Genomic DNA, 22,764 nt, shown 5'->3' with positions numbered 1-22,764 from the left:
CCAGAGTTGCAAATCGCACTTCTGGTGTTTCGAGTGCTATCTATTAAGGCTTGGCATTTATTTTCTATTATTCCGTACACAAAACGTTTCTATAAAGTGCAGATCATTCAGTGTGTAGTGTATCGTAGACTAAAATGCCATTAAACATTTGCTAATGGACGAGGCAGTACAGAAATTGTTCTCAATAGTTCTTAAGAAAAAAAAATCTGTACAGCAACATAACCACAAGTACTTAGCCCGTAGCTGACACCGTACAGCGAGCAGTAATGCCACTATCGCCCACATACTTGGAATACAGCAAATTTAATATGGAAGACTATTGGTTTTCTTGTAGTTCTTAATGTCTGGCAATAAAGGAGCACTCAAATATTTCTAATGCACTTGTCTGGCTTATGTCATTCATCCAAATACTTTTCTGACATATGGTTGTTAATGAGACTTTCTCAAGAGCTTTACTGTGACAACAGATGACCTAAGGGCATATTGTGTGACCCATGTCATATGATGCCTTTTATTACCCTTATGTTATGGTATTGTACAATAAATGGCATAACTAATACAGCAGACATCTCATCACACAGTCATACCCTCACCTAGTGATGGCATTATTATGACAGATTATTAAAATAGTGGTAGTGCTAGTGTCTTTAATGGGTCAGCCATATCATCTCTGAAGAAGATCTAGCGATATATCTGTGTTTAGACACTGTCCTTTTAATACCCTGAGTGCCTATGTTTTTACCATTTATTTAGATATTGCATAGAGGTATCATTTTAAATACTATAGTTAAAAAGTTTTTGTGTGATTAATTAAAGGGGCCTCACTTGTATGGAGCGAGGCTGCGCTCTCTAGTCAACCACGCCCACTGTCCAGCCGCGTCACTAGACAGGGCGCAACCTCGCTCAATACAAGTGTATGGAGCGAGGCCACGCCCACTAGATGGGCTCCTGCCGGGGGTGTGTATAACTTATATATATACCCTCCAGTCTCCGCTCAGAAACCGGCAAATCCGCGCAACGCACAGTGCGTGCGCTGGTGGGATTCAGAAGTCTGTAGTCACACAAAGTGACTGCAGACTTATTGATTTGGACCGGACAACCCCTTTAAGCCTTAAGCTTCAATCTAGGTTCACACATTGCAAATTTAATGTGTACATTTATAAATTTGAAATAGTGTTTCTGCATATAAAATCCATACATTTAGTATGCAAATTGTTGTTTTTCTGCAACAGAAAAAAAAGCACAGCAAAACATGATACGCCCGCGGTTCAGCGACTGGCTGAAACGGACATAAAGTTCACAAAACATGAAAGAAAAGACGGCAGCAAACACCAGGTCCCAATACTAATGCACTACAGGATACAATAAGCCCCCCACGATAAAGGCGGGGGCAGCGCAGGTAGATTCACACATAAATGCACATGGATAATGCCCCCAGGCAACACTGAACTGTCCGGCTGCACCCTGCAAAAGATGACAAAATGTACAAGAAAAAGGATGAAAAAGATGTAAAAAATGCATGAGGTATTGGTCAATATTTAACGAACTTAAACCCACATTAAGGGTTCTCATTGCCTTACACTAAAATGAAATTCAATTCACCAAAAAGGACATGAAATTCAAAACCCATTTGGGGTGCGTATCACTGTGGGGTGCACTAGTATTGTGCTGGGCAGGCCACCTGATCTAATATTATGGGCTGTAAGCCAGATGATGTGCATTAATCTGTGTGACTGGTGCCCTATACAAGCCTTATCCATGTACATTTATAATACTAGGCGATCACCCCTTCGATGATTGGCAGGTGTGTAATTGTACCTATGCTACCTCCGCCTTTATCATGGGGGTTGCTGCATCCTGTATTGTATTAGTATTTTGACCTGGTAAATACAGCTGCCTTTTTTCTGTGATGTTTTCAGGCCAGAGGTTTAACCTGTGGATTTAGGGTCCATCCCTTTTAAATGAATGAGCAAAACCCGCAGCAGAAAAAGGGGGTTTCTGCAACAAGTCAAAGTACATTTCACACTAAATCCCTTTCTATTTAGTGCCATAATCTAAGCTATTTTCTAATATACTTGTAGTTAAGTAACGGTAGGGAATATTTCATACATTAACTGCTATTGCACTTTTTTTTTTCTTCACTTCCTGTGTGATGACGATTAGTTTGAGTATTCCAGTGCATGATGGGATACTCAAATTAAGTGTCATTGGGAGGCAGAGGCTACGGCCCCTGCTTCCTCCCTGAAAAGAAGTATCGGGGCAGAGGCTGCGGTCATTGTCACAAATCCCTGCCTCCTCCTTCAAACGAAACGTCATCAGTGACGCTCGTTTCAGGGGCTGTGCTTGTCCCTGCTCACTGTGCGTGTGCACAATGACAGCGCACGCTCTGTTGTCGGCTCAGCTTAGTAGTAACCATATGGCAACAGAGGGGTGTCAGGATACCTGGCCTGCAGGAGACCAGTGACGTCACTTGCGGTGACGACGCTTCTAAACATCTCTAATTTTATATTTAATGATATTACAAGTGGTAAAAACATGGCATAGGTGCCCATAAAATTTATAATTTGGTCTTGATCCCATAAATGAAAACCATGTTTAATTTCTAACAGTTCTTGGAAACTCTACATACCAAACAAAGGTAAAATATGTATATATTGAAAATTAAAAAAAAAATGACTAGCCGAAGATCATCATGGGCCATTGCTATTGTGTATCTTCAATATATGGCAGGTTGCCAATCGCCAATGGTGGTAATCCATAACATAACAGGAAATTCATACTAAAGTTATGTCAACATCATTTTCACAACCCCCTCCCTCCTCTCCACAAGGAAGAAAAGAATGGTCTCTCTTAAGAACCATAAATTAGGGCAATTTCTTAGGGCAGTCAATCTTCATCTGCTTTAACCAGACAAACTAAGTACTGAAGCTTGCTCATAAGTGATGTTTAGACAGTTGGGTGCTTACTTGACCCTTGGGGACTTATTTGTGCCTCGCTTGCCTTCTGCTGGTATGTTTGCAATTCTAAGGTTGCATGACACTTAATACTTTTGATAGCCCAATGGTGAAAATTGCAGATACAAAATGATAGGACTTCACCGAACAAAGAAGCAATAGAAGCCTGCAAGTAATTGCTGCTGATTAGGTTTCCTAATAATGGTTTGCAAATGTAGTCACGTTTTAGACGTCCGTGGATCATATTTATACGCTCTAAATAAACCAAATCAAAAGTAAATGTTTTTTTTTATTTTATTCAGAGATTAGATCAATATTTTTCATAGTTCGCAAGTATGAAAAATTGTCACTGTCCAAAAAAAAAACCCCTAAAAAAAAATAACGTAAAAAAACAAAACAAAGCAGAATATGTGTAGCATTGGATCAAGGCACATACAATACTGACCAAAGGGCATACAACGCACTTTGGAATTGTTTTGAAAAAATAAAAAAACGGAAGGGGAGGGTATATGGCAACAAATATGTATCCTGTTTTTAAATATTAAATTAACAGAAAAAGGCAAAATAACATGGTACGTATTTATAACACATGTAATGATGTAGTAATGGGCACTAAGAGAAACTGTTGGCAACAGCGTAAAATGGATTGTATGAAGAATTTTTTACATATTTGAAGGGGCGTTATGGGTAACAGAATATTTATTATATAAATTATCAACTAAACTTAGACATTATCACTTAATTTTTGCTTTGTGGCTTTAAGTATATATCATTAATGTTGTTTTTTTTTTTTTTTTTTTTTTTTTTTTTTTTTAACTCCCATGTAATGCTGAATGGATGCACTTTTTTTTCTAAATAAAGTTTTACATCATATTTTAAGTGTTAATTTATCTACAAGTCTAAAAATATTAGGACATAGCTCAATCTTTTTATAAAAGTATTTCTTTATTGAAATTCTCATAAAAAAAAAACATTTATTTCTGTGTTTTACTGACCTTTTAAATCTACTTAATTCCCAGCATGCATGGGTCAACATGTCAACCATAACTTTCTAGATACCGTGGCGTGGTACTTGTGGTTCTTTTTGAAACAAGGGTAATGCCCATTACTACAAACATTGAATTTTGTTTCTTTTTATTGAGTAACGTTGTGTACATTTTTTTTTTTTTTACAGACCCAACAATACTGTTTAAATGTTTTGAATATTTTTTTTTTTACTTTTTTTTTTTGTAGCTACATCTTATTTATACCATGTTTAAAATGAAATGCAAAACGGCCTGTGCTTATACTACAAAGATCTTGGAAAAGAAAAAATGAGAATCCAAAAAAAAAATCCTGATTGTTCAACACATCAAAGAAATTCACTTTCACAGTCAACAAGTCATTTTTTTTTTTTACTCAGTAGAACACAAAAAAAAAGTTAAATGGTCTGTAACTTCAATATTAGCAAGGAAAAATACAGTACAAATTACAAAAAATACTAAAAATAGAGAATTGTGGTCAGGCGACAAACTACATTTAATCGTAGCAGCAACCTGAAATTTTGAAACTTTTAATAAAAAGTTCTTAAATATAAATTATATGGCAAATGTACAGTACATTGCTCCTTCAAATGTTCGTTTTGTGTTTTACTAATCCAGTGTTTTGCAGTAGAACAGTGAATCCCATTCACTTATTAGAGTTCCTATAAAAAGTTTTGTGCCCTTAAGCATCATGAATGTGAATGGTCAGAATCTGGTATACCACTGTCTCTGTAGCTCCTGTTACTGCTGCTTTCACTGTGACTGGTTTTGTACAAGGTTACTCCATTAGATGGAAATATAGTGTGCAAAATAAATTCCTCCTTGGACATTGGTTCGTTATTTATTGGTATCATCTGAAAAGAGGTCTCCCTGATTTCTAAAATGGAGTTGTCCTTTTTAGTTCCCGCTTCTGCGTAGTCGTCTTTTCTCCTCCGGCCTTTGCTGTAGGCACAGTTCCTGGAAAAGAGGGAACCGTTCCTATGAACGTACCAGCAAACCAGTGCTAGGAGTGTGATTGCCACCAGTGCCACCGCTCCACCGATGATGGCTGCTAGGGGCAAGTTTGAGTTTTTGTAAGGCTCCTTCTCCTGTTCTCTGTTTAGTGTTGTGGTTGGGTTGTACATTTTAAGTGGAGCAGTCTCTGTTTCGATGCACACGGGAGTTTCATCCAGTAAGAAGAAGTTTCCGGTTTCCATGGGAACCATACATATTCGGTATGGGGATTCTGGCTCGAGAGCCGTCAACAGGTATTCTGTTCTGTCACCTGTGACGATGGTCTCTGTTATTGACCCAAAAACTGGACTGTGACCCAATTGCCAGCTCAGTCGCAATGATTTCATTGGTAAGACAATTTTCCAAGAAATGTGAATAGTTTCAACAGTGACAGATTTCACGTTAATAGTGATAATTTTCCTGACTGGTATCGGTGTGGTTCTGTAGATTTTGTTGAGGTCAGGTGGCTTTATCTCAGGCTGTTTGGTCACAGATACTGGACGCTGTCCTTGTGCCGGAAGCAATGTGTTCAACATGGTTGTAGTTGTCATTTGGACTGGCTTTACATAAATTCTGTCCTTACAATCAAATAGCTCTTTGTTAAGGTCTTTAATAGTCATCCCTCTGACACGTTCTGGTGCCTGGCACATCAGTCCACGGACATTAACTTTGGAAGGCAAAGACTGCAGCCAGTCACGAACCCATTTCATCTTACAACCACAATACCAGGGATTATTACGTAGGTACAACTGCGTCAAATTGTCCAGGTCATCAAAAATGCCCTGAGGTAAAGAAGTTAGATTGTTGTTTGACATGTCAAGACGATAGAGTTGGGTTAGATCTGCAAACGCGTTGGGCGGCACATAGTTCATGTGGTTCTCCTGTAGATAAAGCTTTCTCAGGTTTGTGCCCGGCAGGTTTGCAGGAGGAGATGTCAGTGAATTTCGAACTAATGAAAGCTCTGTCAAATTAATCAAGTTCATAAAGACTCTTTCCCCAAGGCCATAATTGTTTAAGAGATTTCCATCCAAAACAAGACGCTTTAGATTTGTAAGGTCTTGCAAAGAGATTTCTGCAATAGTAGAAATGCGATTATCATCTAAACGTAGCTCCTCAATCGTGCGAGGCAGACCCCAGGGTATTGTGCTTAGGTGGTTTCGTGAAAGGAATAAAAGCCGGAGAAAAATGTTGTCTCTGAATGCACCATCCTCAATGCTCACTGCAGACACGGAATTATCATCGAGGTGAAGCTCTTCAATGGCAGGAATCTGGGAAAGTGATTCATAAGTAATAGTCCGTATATTGTTTTCCTGCAGGTGCAATTCTTTAACATTTTTGGGAAGGTTAATTGGAAATTCGTCTAGACTGTTGCGGTATAAATAGATTCTCTCCACTTTATCCAAACCTCTCAGGTCAGACGGTATCCCCGCATTGTTTATCTGATTATTTTGAAGGTACAGAGTTGTAGCATCCTCTGGTATCCCCGAGGGAATAGATGTCAAGTCTCTATCATTGCAATAAATGAAGCCTCCATCACAGCGGCATACTGAAGGGCACGGTTTGGCACTGACATACTGTGGCGCCATTCGAAGTAATAACAATAATTGGGTCCAAGCAACAAGATAGTTCCAAGTTTCAGCACTCATGGTCATAAAGGAAAAAAACCTTAAGGTAGCTGGTCTGCAAGAAAGAAAAAAAATATACATTGTCTGCATTAATTTCTTATGAGACTGCACACAAAATGTATTTCTAATGAGAAGCAAATTGATGTAGAATTGACCATAAAGATGCTATCTAAATGTCTAATAATTACTCACATTTTATCCAGGGTAAAAACTTGCATAGTACTTTAATTATCCTGTATGTCAAAAATATTAATATGGAATTACAAAGGTTTCAGTGGTAGCTAGTTTAGTAAAGCTTGAAATGAAGACTTATTACACTGTTATGATGTTCTTTTATTATGATGTTCTTTGATCCAAAATATTAGGAAATTAGTTATATTAACTTTAAGATTGTATGCATGACTTTTTTGCATCAACAGGTTAGACGAGTAAGACTGGAGATTATACTGCTGCTATACACAACATATCCACTGGGGGCACTGGTGAGCTATACTGTATATACAGTTCGACTTTGCCAAGCAAGCAGCTTACAGATGAATCATGCTCTCATATCTGATTATGTTTTATTCATAGTATTCAGAGAAAACTATAAATCTAGTAAATGCTTGCTTTACAACTATAGTAGAGAGCCTCTGGTCATATTTTTTTTACACTGTAACGGTAATATAAATTATTTCTAGAATAAAATAAAGCAAATAGGTTTTGATGTTAACTAGGTCATATTGTAATTTTTTTTTTTAAACACTTTTTTGCATAAACTATTTTTCACTTCATCCCCCCGGTATACATTTTAGGAATTTCTTCTTACATATGTGTTAAAAATACTGGTCATGTTTGGGTTATAACAGTGCATCCATATGCCAGTGAATAGTGCACCCTATTTGCTAGGTTTAAACATAAAGCAACCAAAAAAGTTCTCTAGGTAGCATTGTTCATTATTATTAGATGGGTTCTAAAAATAAGGAAAACCCAAAGAGATGATGTAGATCCTAAATAAACGGATGCTATATTTGCTGTAGGAGATTGCAGTAAAAGAACAAGATCTATCTATCTAACAAATAGAGGTCTGAAGGACATCTTGAGTCATGAGCTATAGTGCATTTCTGTCGGAGATTCCCCCTTCTTCTTTTCATCCCCACCATTATCAGCACTTAATAGACACTAGACAAAGACATACCTGAAGTGTGAGCTGATGTTCCTTTGAATTCTCCCGTGGGCAGAGCTGTTTGAAAGCCTCGTGTTCCCAGAATAGCAAGGTCTGGGTTATCTCATTTAGCAGTTCCTCTTGCTCACAGTGTATATTCAAACAATCCTAACTTGTGGAAGAAAGGCCCGAATGTGACCGTCTCTTGTCCACATCACAGCGAACGTTTACTGCCGACACCAAATCGTATGTTATACTAGTTTCGGTTTCCTGCAACCATGTGATATTTCCTCCAATGCCAGATTAACGGTTTCTTTATAATCCCCCTTGGTTGGCTTAATTTCATGCCAGAAATGGACTTTCCATTTATAAATGCTCCTCAGGAACGCCAGTAAAATTAACTCCACACCAGGGGCATTATTCATAAAGCAAAGCCGGGAATAAATAGTGCATTCAGAGTGGGTTCATGCTTTCCTCCTGGTCTTTCCTGTGCAAATTCAACCATGAATGCTCTCTGTACAGTAGTCACATCCCAAAAGGTTCACACCCGTTGTGAAAACACCACTGTTTCCAAGCCAAAGTAGAAAACGCAAATGCAAAAAAAAAAACTGGTGGAAGATGAATATCAGGAAGAGTTGTCGGTCATGGGAGTAATTTATCACGTTGTTTCAATAAAAAAAATGTGTGCTGGCTCCTCGAAGTTCCCAATGGTTGACGATTTCTGGAAAGAGAGAAAGAAATGATAATTATCAATTGGGGAGAGCAAAATGTGACCTAAAACACGTAATTACAGTCCAGAGAAAACAGATGGGCATTCATTAGTTGACTTCTAAACACAACTATTGACTTTCTCCGCAATGGCTAAACTTCAAAGTTTACAAAGGTCACTGCCATGGTGCCAACCTCTGCCATGATTTCTAGTATTTCACATTGGCCATTCCAGTGCATCCATCCAAGAGCAACTGTAATTGAAGTCCGCTTCAATCAACCAACTGCGGAGAAATTACTTTAGCAAGTGGTGACACCTGTCTTTTTCTATTACAAACCGAAGCACAATCCCCTGCTGTCCACAAGTTTTAGACATGTAATAGATAACCAAGACCCGGAGCCATTCCAGCCTGGGCACACGAGCTGTCCAGTTACTGTGTCTCAACATGATGAAATATCTGACTGCATGGGTTGTAGGACGCTCAAGCAGCTCCCTAATATACAGTGTATGTCTTTGCTGCGTACAAATCACAGAACTCTTATTCTTCAGCCCCCCCCCATACTCACTCACTAGACTAATGTCAGCTGAATCCACCAATATTGAAGTGTAATGTGTATAGATGAGCTGATGGTCAGTGATGTCGATTACAGATGTCCAATTTCGACCTGCTAATTGCATCGTTCTCCTAGAGATAAGCCAGTGGCCGAAGTGTGAGCCGGCGGCCATCTGATAGAGCACACGAGAGCTTGGCCGAGCGTGCTCTCCTGTGTGGGAGAGTCGTCTGAGTTGGCCAACGATCAGCTGAAACATCTTTTGGCCCATTATGGCCAGCTTGACATCACTAGGCAGTAGTAACCTCACACACTGCCGGCCTTCTGTGTGCATGTGGTACCAGCACATGGTAAAGCTAGGACTACCATATCGTCTTGGCCAAATAAATGTTTGAATATTCCACTACATGAGTTTTATTCACCTTTTGATTTGTACAAATTTTTTTGTAGCTTTTTTTTTTTATTTTTTTTATCTTTTTTATCTTTTTAAGATGTTAACCTGCCAAAGTGCTTAGAGTGACAAGTAAAAGAATTTGGAGTAAGCTGGAAATACTTGACCCTGAAATTAAGGAATGCCGTAGTAGCAATTTGCTTCTCCACTCAGTAATTACATGGCATCCAGCAAGCAGAGCATCTGTTCCAGAATTAAAATGCTCCGCACTGCCAGCATGCTGAATAATAAATTCCGGAGACCTCTTTTATATAAAATAAATTCTATCTCCACATGATAAATCTTTAATATAGGGTTAAGCTAACTGGGATTGTGGATACTGTCTAAAATAAGGTGTCGGGGGCCCTAGGCAGTTCTAAAGACACCATTTTACTATGTATATATGTAAGAGATTTAATTAGCATTTTTCAGAAGACTGCAGGACTGGTGGCTTCCTGTGGTAACTTGTGAGGATGAGACTTTGCTCCTGGACTATTCTGACACCTACCAGTAACATGCATTGTCTCCCAAAAAAAAAATCGGGATTTAACACTTTACTTTCCACAGTCTCCACTGATGTTTGTCTCTGTGTCTGATTATTACCATGTGTTGAATTTGTTTTAACAACTGCTGGAGTGAATCTGAGCAGCAGCCAAACATACGATAAAAGTATTTTTACGACTTCTGCAATCTGCCTGCTCTTAATTAAGAGGCCATTTTAAACTTTCTCCATATTTATTTCATCGGAGGGATCGATTCATGTTTTTACTTCTCCATCTTGTCACTGACAGCACTTGTAAACAGACGACTGCAAAAAAAAAAAAAGTCTTAAAAAAAAGAGGCTTTGCCTTCATTAGCATGCATGATAAGAGGAAATGACTGCAATGGGTGCAGTAAGAGTAATAGTATTTGTTTGTTTTTTATGTTGAGTGTTAAACTGTGTCTTTTTAACCCTCATTGTCTTGCAAACCAACGGTCTAATGCTGCTATTGTAGTAGGGTCTGTGCTGGACTTAACTGAAAGCTCATTAGGATCTATGGTGATTTTAGGCCTTTTGGCTGCAAAAAAAAAAAGTATAGCAAACAACACAGGAGCATAAAAAAGCCACAAAACAAAAGCAAAGCTTAGAGAATAATGTCTGCTGGAAAAAAAAATGTAGATTGGAATAAATTCTTCAGGGGCTTATAAAGAGATGGCCCCCTTCACATCTGTTTGCCCCTCTGTTTGATATGATATGTTTTGCATATCAATAGCAAGCCATGATGTTCCAGCGAGAGCCCTGGACAATCCTCTTGCCATGGGCCGACTAACCCGACTTTAATTCTTTTGTATGTGCATTGATTGACCTTGAGTCATTATACATCAAATATGACCCGGGCCTGGTCATGGCGGAAGAGAGTGGGATGCTTGTTCCTATTCTTTTCAATGGCTTTGCTCCTGGCTTAAAGGCTGGTACATGCCACAAAGCCATTGCCTGACTATAAGGAGTCGTGTGGCTGTATACACAATAAAGCACGATTATATTTTTTAATTGCCTGACTTTGGGGTGATTTAGATTTTTTTTTTTTTCCCCCAGTCTGGAATTGTTGTTTTTGAGCTTGTAGGTAACAAAGCACTTTATGGTCTTTTGCAAATGCTTGCTCTGTACACAAGCTAAACTATTTGCAGTCGTTCTTGCCTCTTGCATGCTCTCTTGTGTTTCGCATTTTTGGAATTGAAGACCGCTTGGCCGGTAGCAGTCACATTTTCCACGATCATCAGATTTCATACAGGTTCTTGTCTCTTTTGTTTACCAGCAACCATGAGAAAAGAACTTGTAGAAGGTAACACTATGTACAATATGGCCACTTCCATCATGCCATGTCATTAAAATTATTTATAAATCGAGATAGAGGGGGGTGGACTAAAATATTTGATGGATTTTTGGAGATATTCCAGTTATTTTAGGGCTTAGGCCTCATGGAGAAGAAATATGGTGCAGCTGTACTCTGAGCTCAGTTCTATTTATGAATTTATTTTGAACCGAATTAGTTTTGGGAATAATGAATTACATTGTAATTACTGTAGATTTACATTCAGATTTAGATCTGAAATTTTAATGTACAGCCATAACAAGAGAACAGTCTTTGGTGGCTTTAACGTATTAAAAATGGAAGGATCTGTACCATTTGTGAACCATAACTCCCGTTATTTTGACTTTATTTTGGTTTAGCTTGATATGAGAATTAAGCATAGGCAATGTATAGTAGAATGGTTGAGCTTACCATACATTACTCATAAGGTTCTCTGTAGAAATCATGCACATAGACACAAGAAGAGAAGCCCCTATGGGTCACCGAATCAGCAAGTCTAATCATGAAGAGTAGCAATATCACTCCTAATAGATTCTTAGGACACCGCTGCCTGCAATCTAATACCATGCACAAGAGTTTGGTGCAATGTTTACATCATTCAATAAACTTCAGATAAAAACCATATGTCATGTCCAATCTCCTCACTATTCTGGTCCCAGCAGAAATTCATCACAAAACCCAACACAGATGACAGATTTCCAAAGATTGCCACATGGACCTGGCTCAGTATTGCTTCCAAGAACTAGCCAAGGCGACTTAGTACAACTACATGTAAGCATCAGGTGGAACAATTGCTCTTATTGTTTCTACAAGTGCAGGAAGTTTTTGGAGTGCTACCTGTTAAAGAGATTAAAAAATTTACCCCAGGGTGTGACAAGAGGCGACATGTTCACAGTGCCGAATGCAAATTGGAGACGCTCCTCAACACCTAAAGACTTCTTTTTTAGAAGTAATTTGTTATAAATTGCAAACTGACTGCAGTTTGGAAACTTTGCATCTATAAGACAATAATTTGCACAATGTGATATTTATATAGGTATTGAGATGAGTCTTCAGAAGTGCACGTTACAATGTGTCCTTCGTGGCAGACGATGATGTAACAGCCCAAGCAGGTCACTTGGCTTCTTTTATGTGAGCTAGTATCTGCATTTTGATCTATACAAGGCTTGTAATGGAAAGTTTTTCACACAAGGGAGAAAAGAATGTTTCATGTCAAGGTCCTGTTTTGTGTTTTATCGGAAATTCTACATGTATGGCTACAAAGTCGTCTTGTACATGCTGGAGAGGATCATATTTTTCCAGATCCTGCATGTGTAGCCAAGAAGCAGCACTCACTTATTCTTTGTTCAAGAAGTTAAAGGGGAAAAAAAAAAGGAAAAGAAAACATTTTTGAGCTGAAAAACTTGCGCCAACGTCTTTCCAGCTGAGCTGATGCCCACTGGGGGGTGGTAAACGCTGTTAGACGCCTTTTTCTGTTGAGACCCACAAGTCAGACTCTCTGCTTCTGTCCGGCTTTCCTGACTTTAATTGCAACAAAGTCTCCTGTTGAGTGGAACAGCGGTGTGTGCAAGGGCGAGGAAAAGTCCTCCTTTTGAAGGGCTCAGGGAAGCCCTAATGGCCATGCTGATTTCATTAACCATGGTATTTATTTAGTCATTACTCCTCACAATGCAGCGAACACAAGAAATGGTGCAAAAGGCACTGTGCTGAAAAGATAGTGCCTTCTTTATAACTCAGCTGGCCATGGCTCACTTTAGGCAATCGTAGGTCATGGGGTACGAAAAAGTATCAGTCCCAAAGGAGATTTCACCCCATTTATACAGCTAGACCTATAGACTACAACAGAAAATGTCAGCATGTAGCTGTTGGGGGGACTACAAATCCCATCATACAGTCACCTCTAAAATGTAGCCCCTTTTTATGTTTATAATCTTAGATATGTTTATTTGTGTTTATTCATATAGATATATATCAATACATTTATGCTTGGCATATATGTATGTTTATTATCTATTCATATAGGTATGTATGAAGACATTTAGGCATGTTTTGTATAATTTATTCATATAGATATGTATCAAGACACTGCTGCATGTTTTGTATATATGTATGTGTTTATTAGCTGTTCATATATGTAGGCGTTTATGCTTGTTTTGTGTATATGTATGTTATCTATTCGTATAGGTATATATGTAGGCATTCCTGCATGTTTTGTAGATACGTATGTTATCTATTCATTTGGGTATATACGTAGGTGTTTATATGTTTGTATCTATATCCATGTGTTATGCTCAAAAGCATCCCCAGCACTATAAGCTGGGAGATATATAAAATGTTTAGAGGTAATCATTTTTGCAAAGAGTGAAAAAAAATAAAAGAAAAGAAAAATGACTGTCAACCCAAGCAGTACAGAATGGCTTCTTAGAAGACTGTTTTTTTCATGCACTGAGATTTTTTTTTTCTGCCTTGAGCCTAAACAGATAATTGTGTTTTTTCATCCTGCGGGAGAGTAATGTTAGTTAGGACTGCACACCCGCAGGCGCTAGATGGCGAGCATAATTGGAGTTTATCTGATTGGACAGTGCTGTACAGAGAGAACGGACCGAGGGAATAGATAATTAATAGTCTGGTAACAAAGTGTGACAGCAGCCAGAATTTGACCAAATTTATTTCTGTGCCTTTGATACTGGGATAAGTTGGGGGGAGGGGTGGGGGGCAGATCTATTGCTATAGAGAGCTGGGCTATGATGGGCATACAGAGGGTATGGTCAGTAATATGATGCCTTCATATAATAGGTTTCATGTGCTGTTAACTAGTGAAGAACCGGAACGGTTTTAGTTTTGAGGGTGGGTGCAAAGTACAAAATGGTCTGAAAATGTCAGTATGTAGTTGAGGGTATTGTGTGCAGACATGTATGGTACTAGTGCTGGATAAATAGGAAGGCGGTTTATGCTAGGTGTGTAGTATGTATGTTTTCTGTTGTGTTTGTTGTGTATACACGTCTGATATTGGGTTACTGTTGGCATGATGGTATTCGTGGCAGTGGACACTGGCAGCCTGAGCCTTCTTCAGATTATTATTGGAATAACACGATTACAGGCTAATGCTGAATGAATATATTTGCAGGGATTAATCTGCCTGGCTGGATGAATGAGGCAGTGGTATGATGTGTAAGTGCTGCTGCTCTTGGGGAGACCTATTCACTAACCCTGTGGTCTGTAAGCAGCTGCAGCCCATGGGTAGAAGCCAGAAAACAAGAGAGAGTCCAGGGCTGAGCAGACATAAACAAAGGTCCAGCGCTCTCACTATTGTGCCCCCTTCCCAGTAGCCGGACCCCCTAATAAATATCCACTGTATATAAATCCCAGCTATATAGCCTATAAGCAGCTCCGGCTACCCAGTGCATGGGATAGATGAGCCCAGAGAAGTGAATGGGGAGGCTCAAGTAGCCACAACTTCCCATTAACTTGCTAATCTTCCCTGATCTAGTCCTCTTGCAGCTTTTTACATTTTTAAAAACCATAATTCCCTATTGTCAGTGGGGTTCCCCAGCACAGAGACAATACTGAGGGCTATAAGCTTGCCATTATCTGTCCTCCCATTGCTATGCTGGTCACATACTTCACTTGTCCAAGCAGTGATTTTTTTTTTTTTTAGTTTAATGTCTAGAATAGGAAGAGAGCGGGGGAGTTTTTAGAAATAAAAAGGGGATTCATTCCCGCAGGAAAGGTTTCAGGTTTTTCTTTTTTTTTCCATACAGCAATTCAGGTTTTGAAATGTAGGTGTAGCTGTTCATTAATGTTTCTGCAAAGTCTGCTGCTGGCACCTCCACATCTACCCTCCATGTATTACTGAGCTCCAGGATTATTGATTTTCTTCTTCCCAAGTATTATGGGGTACACATCACACACTTGCAGCCCCCTGCTAACTCTACCCTAGGATCTGATTCTTCATTCTCTACCGACAGAGGAAACTTCTGCTGCCCAGGAGCTGACACTTTCTTCCCTTGCATTTTGTACTTCTGATATGTCATTTATTTCTATACAACATGCATTTTTTTTTTTGCAAAGTAGTGAGGATAAAGAAGCAGCCATGGTTGTATGAAGTGCTATCCTTCCTAGGCAATGGAAGGGGAAGAACTGCTGATAATTGCTGGAAGAGGAGGAGAAGTCAGTGATTTGTGCCTTACCTGGAAGATCAGTGCAGAAGAAAGAATCCAGTAATGAGATGGCTCTGTAGAGGGAATATTCCAGTTGTAGTCCTGTAAGACATATAAGCTCCCCAGGCTGTAGGATGACCATAGAAAAGGGCAGGCAGCAGCTAGTTGTGTGAGCTTGTATCAGGCAGCATCAATCCCTGTGCGCTGAGAAGTGTTAGGTCCTCTGTGCCCACCTCAAAGTCTGAACTTACAGCAGCAGCTCACAGTGGCTGAGTGTGGGCTGATGTCATGGCAGGAGGAGAGGCTTCTCCCAGCCCTGCCCCAGTGAGGTAACCTCCTCTGCAGGCTGCATGCACAGGACATAACAGCCGCTAGAGGGCGCAAGTAACACTTTCTCTGCAATACACACAGCACTGAGCTGTCATTCTCTCTGTCTGCTCTTATATGGGTTTGTTAACTCTTAGGCTGCTGAGGCTGATTTAGCCAATCTATACCATCTTTTTTTTATTTTTTATTAAAGAGACCTGCTAATGTTATGCACAAAAAAAAGCAGAGAGATCATAGGATATTGAATGATCTGGTGCCTGTTCTCAGCCATTGCAGGTTGGAGTAATGTATTGCATTCACAGGACTAATGCATACCTAAAATACAGGGCCGGCTCCAGGTTTTTGTGGGCCCTGGGCCAAAGAGTCTCAGTGGGCCCCTTTAGCACATACCACGATTCATGATGCACACATACCACAGAGAAATATATATATATATATATATATATATATATATATATATATATATATATATATATATATATATATATATATAGTACAGTGCCGAAGATTTCACTTCTTACATTACAAGGGCGATATCTATTGTAAATTCTACAATAGCTCAGAAACCGGCGAATCCTCGCAGCGCACAGTGCAGACCGGACAGTATAGTCCTCCATACAGTATTATGGGCACCATATCATGCTCCATGCAGGATACTGACCCCCTTATAATGCTCCATACAGGATACTGGTCCCCATATAATGCTCCATACAGGATACTGACCCCCATAAAATGCTCCATACAGGATACTGACCCCCATAAAATGCTCCATACAGGATACTGGTCCCCATATAATGCTCCATACAGGATACGGACCCCCATAAAATGCTCCATACAGGATACTGGTCCCCATATAATGCTCCATACAGGATACTGGTCCCCATAAAATGCTCCATACAGGATACTGGTCCCCATATAATGCTCCATACAGGATACTGGTCCCCATATAATGCTCCATACAGGATACTGACCCCCATAAAATGCTCCATACAGGATACTGGTCCCCATATAATGCTCCATACAGGATACTGACCCCCATAAAATGCTCCATACAGTATACTGGCCCCCATATAATGCTCCATACAGTATACTGGCCCCCATATAATGCTCCATACAGGATACTGACCCCCATAAAATGCTCCATACAGGATACTGGTCCCCATATAATGCTCCATACAGGATACTGGTCCCCATATAACGCTCCATACAGGATACTGGTCCCCATATAACGCTCCATACAGGATACTGACCCCCCATAAAATGCTCCATACAGGATACTGGCCCCCATATAATGCTCCATACAGGATACTGACCCCCATAAAATGCTCCATACAGGATACTGGTCCCCATATAATGCTCCATACAGGATACTGGTCCCCATATAACGCTCCATACAGGATACTGGTCCCCATATAACACTGCATACAGGATACTGGCCCCCATATAACGCTCCATACAGAATAATGGCCCCCATATAATGCTCCATACAAGATACTGACCCCCATAAAATGCTCCATACAGTATACTGGCCCCCATATAATGCTCCATACAGGATACTGACCCCCATAAAATGCTCCATACAGGATACTGGTCCCCATATAATGCTCCATACAGGATACTGGTCCCCATATAACGCTCCATACAGGATACTGGTCCCCATATAACGCTCCATACAGGATACTGGTCCCCATATAACACTGCATACAGGATACTGGCCCCCATATAACGCTCCATGCAGGATGACATCCACCCCTTTTAATGCCCTATGCAGGATGTCACCTCTCCCCCCTCCATATAATGTCCCATGCAGGATGTCACCCCTCCCCCCCCATATAATGCCCCTTGCAGGATGTCACTTCCCCCCCTTTAATGCCCCATGCAGTATGTCACACACCCACCCTCCTTATAATGCCCCATGCAGGATGTCACCCCCCCCTTCCTTATAATGCCCCATGCAGGATGTCACCCCCCCTTATAATGCCCCTTGCAGGATGTCACCCCCCTTATAATGCCCCATGCAGGATGTCACTTCCCCCCTCCCCCTCTTATAATGCTCCATGCAGGATGTCGCACCCCCCCTCACCTTATAATTAATGCCCCATGCAGGATGTCACACCCCCCCTCCCTTATAATGCCCCATGCAGGATGTCACACACACCCCCACCATATAATGCCCCATGCCCCCATACATGAAAAAAAAAAAAAATCCAATACTCGCCTCACTTCTTACCTGCTGCTGGCGCTGCTCCGAACTCCAGCATCGCCCGCGTCTTCCCGCTCTGCACTGTGACTGGTCAGGAGAGAGCGTGCGCGGTGTAAAGACATCACCGCGCCCTCTGACCTGAGACGTCAGTCAGAGGACGCGGAAGACGCTGCGGAGGCACGGGGAGGGGTAAGTATTGTGCCGGCTGCCAGGGCCCTGAGCAAGCGGGGGAGGGGGGTGGCGGGCGCTGGCACCGGCACCGCACCGCTCACGGGTCCCATAGCGCGGCGGGTGCCCAATGGCAGTGGGCCCCTCCGCCTGCTCAGGGCCCCGGCACTTGCCCGGGTGCGCCAGGTGCTGACGCCAGCCCTGCTAAAATATTTAAGTGCAGTCCAAACTACAGATGAGATGATATTGGATAACTGCAGAAACAACTTTAACCAGGAAACGGACACTTTTTAAGGGGTTAAACACTACATGGATAACTAGATTTTAAATAAAGTAGCCCACCTTGTATAATAAAAGATAGCATGTAATCAACTACACAGTGTCGCGCCTGGTCTGCCGAGGTTCACGTGAGTACTGGCCTGCTGCCCAATAATGGTCACTAAACGGTTGTGAGGCTCATTTAGCATAACAACGTCTCATGAACGCCTGTAAACATAGTGCCAATATCACTAGCGCGGGAGGTGGTGTTTTTTTTTTTAATTTTCTTTTACCAGGCATACTACTTCACTTTAAAAATGAATTGTCCAATTAGTGGACACCCCCATTAAGGCACTTTGCCAGTGCTGTAATTATGTATGTCTTGTAGACTATGGGTGGGGAAACCTTTTCCTGCCAAGGGCCATTTGGATTTTTATACTATCAATTGCAGGCCGTACAAAATCGTCAAATTGAAAATGATGCTATATTTGGTCAAACTATTAACTCTCCCCTAATGTAATGGCTGGAGCGGCTTCTTTTTTGCGATGATGTTAGGAGATACTGATGATGTTATGACTTAAAATTGCTTTTCCAGGTTGGCGTCAGTCTGAAGCGCCGTCGACTTTTTGCGATAAATTTTGTAAAGAAGCAAGTTAAGCACACAGATGTACATTACACTGCGTGTCTCTTCATAGTAGGAAATTAATCACTGCTCCCATTACATTTATAGAACTGAAGCAGTAATAGGTCTGCTGTATACATCACATAGGAGACACAGACTTCTGTATATACATCACCAAAAAAAAACAAGACTGCAATATATACTTCACAGAAGAGACACCAAGTGTCCCGCACAGTGTAGGTAAGACAAAGTGCAACACGAAGGGATGAGGGGAAGGGAGCCCAGACACTAGGGAAAGGGAAAGTGGAAACCCCTAGGCTGATCTAATATCACCCTGCCTCCCCTACCGTCCCTATATTGGTTCCTCACCAATCCCCAAACAGGAAACCTACGCACTGTATATCCCTAGAGCTAGGCCCTGGATAGGGAAGGGGGTGGGATGAGCACTGGTCAATCCCCACTATAAACTAAAGACAACAAGGGAGACAAACACAGGGGGGAGAAACTTAGCTTGAGCAGACTAAAGAGAGATTACACCAAATGTCCTCCAAAGCACCAGAGAGGAAGTAAGCCGACTGCAATAGCTCCAAGCCTTCACAAGGGAACATGTGAATATCATTGGCACCTCCCTGTAGCAAACTGAAAGTATTTAAACACCCAGGCCAGGGTGTCAATCAGAGCAGGAGGGAGGTAACCACCGTCTCCTAAAGTAAGACAGATTTAAAAAGGCGTCTGCAATGCCAAACGAAGAGATCTTCTGCAGCCAACTGCAGAGCGACTGTCTGTCACATCTGACACACCCGTGACACCAAGATTGCTATGTATACATCACATAGGAGACACCAAGATTGCTATATATACATCACATAGGAGACACCAAGATTGCTATATATAAATCACACAGGAGACACCCAAGACTGTTGTACATGCATCATAAAGGAGACACTGAGACTGTTTTAAATACATCACATAGGAGTCACAGAGACTGCTGTATATACATCACACAAACTATCCAGCATACTGATGAAATACTGTTGTATTTCTCTTTTGTTGACCTTGGAAACAAAAAAAAAAGCGTAATCTCAATGATGCCATTGATGGCTTCCTCCAGACCACCCAAATATATGACCAATCAGCTTGGTGGTTGTACATGTGTGTTCATTGGGGAGAGGGAAATATGCTGTCACCAGAGGTGTCTATTCTCACGGAGAGATGAAACTGCAAAGGATTGGACATGTTGAAAATCAACATACCCAACCCTGCAATAATAAAATGGAGGCTCATCACTGGTTGTATCATACACATCTGTGGCCAGCTCCACACACAGGCTCTTTTGGCACTTAAACAGTTAGCCCTATCTGCAGAATTATACAGTATTGTATTTAAACAAGCAATATGCAGAATAGGAATCTATCTTGGTTTATTATCATTGTGATAAAATAAAAAACATGTCAAAAAGTACAATCTTTGGCCAAGTTCCTAGAAATAATTTCCACCCTATTGTTGCTTGGTGCTCCTATTGAATGCTGCACTGAATATCCTGGGTAATAAATGCGAGGCTTTGTCTTCTCTGCATGCAATTTATATTTTAGTTTTATTTTACTTCTTTCTTTTTTTTTTATTTTTTGTTCAATGGGATCCACAGCTGTCAATATAGAAGATGGAGAGGAATACAAAATGCATAAATGACAGGAAGACTAATAATTAGCATTAATACAAAAGGACACAATGAGGACAACCTGCATTGTCCACTAAAATAAATAAGTTTTTCCCCAAAATTATTTTGAGTTATTACAGAAAAGTATGGGCCGTGATACGGAGTGTGGAAGGAGGCATTATGGGCATGCACATCAGTTTGTGGCTAGTCGACTGCATATAAAATACATACCTACATCCAATAGAGCCAGGAAGACTTGTGCCCTTCACCACAGATGCCATACTTTATATTTTACCTCTTGTTGAAAGTTAAAGCTCAAATAAAATGATTTTAGCAGAATAGAACTGGCTACAAATCTTCCATTTGGTTTGTACGTTGGCCGAAACGCATTGTAAAGCTGAGTGCCGTATTGTGGAGTTGTAAACTTGGTTAGTTCTGCCATATAGTGCCACTGATTCTCTTTCTGGAGCAATGCTTCTAGAGGGAAATCGTGGAGGAAAGATCTCATTGGAATTTAGAGGCACAAGAAGGTAACAGCCTGCAAAGGGCCGATAGAGTAAGGCCCTTATATGCCTGATGTGCAGTTCTCGGCAGTGGCTGCAATACAACTGAATGACTGCTGTTCTGCTCCGTTCAGTGTTTGCCTCTGGCTACCATCTGAGCTAGTAACAGCTCATAAGTGAGGTCGCTGTTTTTGTGACCCCTACCAATCTGATAATGATAACTGATCCTAAGGGCAGGTGCAGACAGCCATAAATTTTCTTATCCGAGAGAATCTGGTTGATTATGCTAATTATGCTCTGATCAGAGTGCTATCCGATTCTGTAGGATGAAGAGATGGGGAAAAAAAATGTCTCCATCTTCTCCATTGTGTCAGTCCTTGGACATTGGACTGCACTCAGATGTCATCCGAGTGCAGTCCAATGGTTTCTATGCACTCTACATGAGTGGCTGAGTGCGATCTGAATATTGGATCAAACTCTGGCATGCAGCAATTCCCCCTCCCTCCCCCCAGAACGGCTTTGTCGGAGGAAAAAATTGGACATGTGCATGGCCCCATTGCAAAACATTGGTTTGGGTGCGATCCGATGTTTTGTCTGATCACATTCGGACTGACAATACGGTTTTCTGCATGAGGTCTAATGATAACTCATTGCTATTAATGCATGGACAACACCTTTAACATCCTTGTTGCCCTGGCTGGTGGCCCTTTCTACATTTTGTACAAATTACTGATGCTCAATTTGCAGTATTTTCTCAACTGAGTGAATGTGTCAAACTGCGCCAATACCGGTGTTCTATATCGCCTTCAAACAATCCCAGTAGTTGGACCCCACTAATATAATATTTGATTTGTTCTAGGTATAGGTTAAGAATAATAAAGGGGGTGTTCAAACTTAGAAAACTATGGCTGCTTTCTTTCAGAAACATCAGATTATGGATTGTGTCTTATATAGCAACTCCGCTCTATTGAAGTGAAAGGAGTTTAGCTGCAATTGGTCCAACAGGAGAAACAGAAAAAACTCATGTTATCTCCGTATATGAACAGCAGATAATGCTAGCGTTTGATAAACCAATGGAAAAAAACGGTGGTGCACTGCTCAAAAGTTCCCACCACGGGGAGAAAAATGCAAAATTCAAGTAGCCGACAAGGTTGCACTCGAAATATAAAATGTATTCCTTTATTGAAGTCGTCCTAAAAGCATACGGTCAGGGAGAGGGAGCAGACCCGGGGAAGCGTTTCTATATGCGAAACGGCCGTCGTCTGCCTAGCCGCATGCTTTTAGAAGGACTATAATAAAGGATTGCTTTTATACGGTTAGTGCTGCCTTGTCTGCAATACCTTGCACAACCCAGTGGCAGTGGTCAGTGATAGCGCTATTTCAGAAATAAAGCTGCCATGTTTGTCTAATCAATAAGCTCCATTAAAGTCCCTGAAAAATGCCCTATTAAATAGCATCCAACCAATGAATGAATCTTCAGTCCTGTGGTATATGTTGGCGCTATGTAAAATTGTTGTTAATAATAGCGTTTAAATGCTTGTTCAGGATCACAATATCATAATTTACAACGATCGCGTTGAAGATC

The 22,764-nt window shown here is 40.7% G+C and overlaps 2 protein-coding genes across 4 annotated transcripts in view; one reads left to right on the top strand and one right to left on the bottom strand.

Annotated features, from left to right (window-relative positions):
• The window catches only part of MACROD2 (mono-ADP ribosylhydrolase 2), a 2,798,553-nt gene that overhangs the window by 477,417 nt on the left and 2,298,372 nt on the right, over positions 1-22,764 (top strand). The window lies entirely within an intron of this gene.
• FLRT3 (fibronectin leucine rich transmembrane protein 3) lies at positions 3,720-15,747 on the bottom strand. Its single transcript, XM_073672202.1, has 3 exons — positions 15,472-15,747; positions 7,772-8,459; positions 3,720-6,649 (listed from the first exon to the last, which is right to left on the bottom strand). Exon 3 carries the CDS (start codon positions 6,619-6,621, stop codon positions 4,666-4,668), a length of 1,956 nt encoding a protein of 651 aa, XP_073528303.1. The 5' UTR covers positions 6,622-6,649; positions 7,772-8,459; positions 15,472-15,747; the 3' UTR covers positions 3,720-4,665.

Source organism: Phyllobates terribilis, unplaced genomic scaffold (assembly GCF_046119375.1).
Source record: "Phyllobates terribilis strain yellow unplaced genomic scaffold, ASM4611937v1 Scaffold_3__8_contigs__length_932513732, whole genome shotgun sequence".
Lineage (NCBI taxonomy): Eukaryota > Metazoa > Chordata > Amphibia > Anura > Dendrobatidae > Phyllobates > Phyllobates terribilis.
Note: the sequence above shows the minus strand (reverse complement) of the source record. Positions and strands in the feature narration are given on the sequence as shown.

Excerpts from the sequence above, each read along its gene's own strand:
- FLRT3 (XM_073672202.1), bottom strand. The coding sequence starts at position 6,621 with ATGACCATGAGTGCTGAAACTTGGAACTATCTTGTTGCTTGGACCCAA.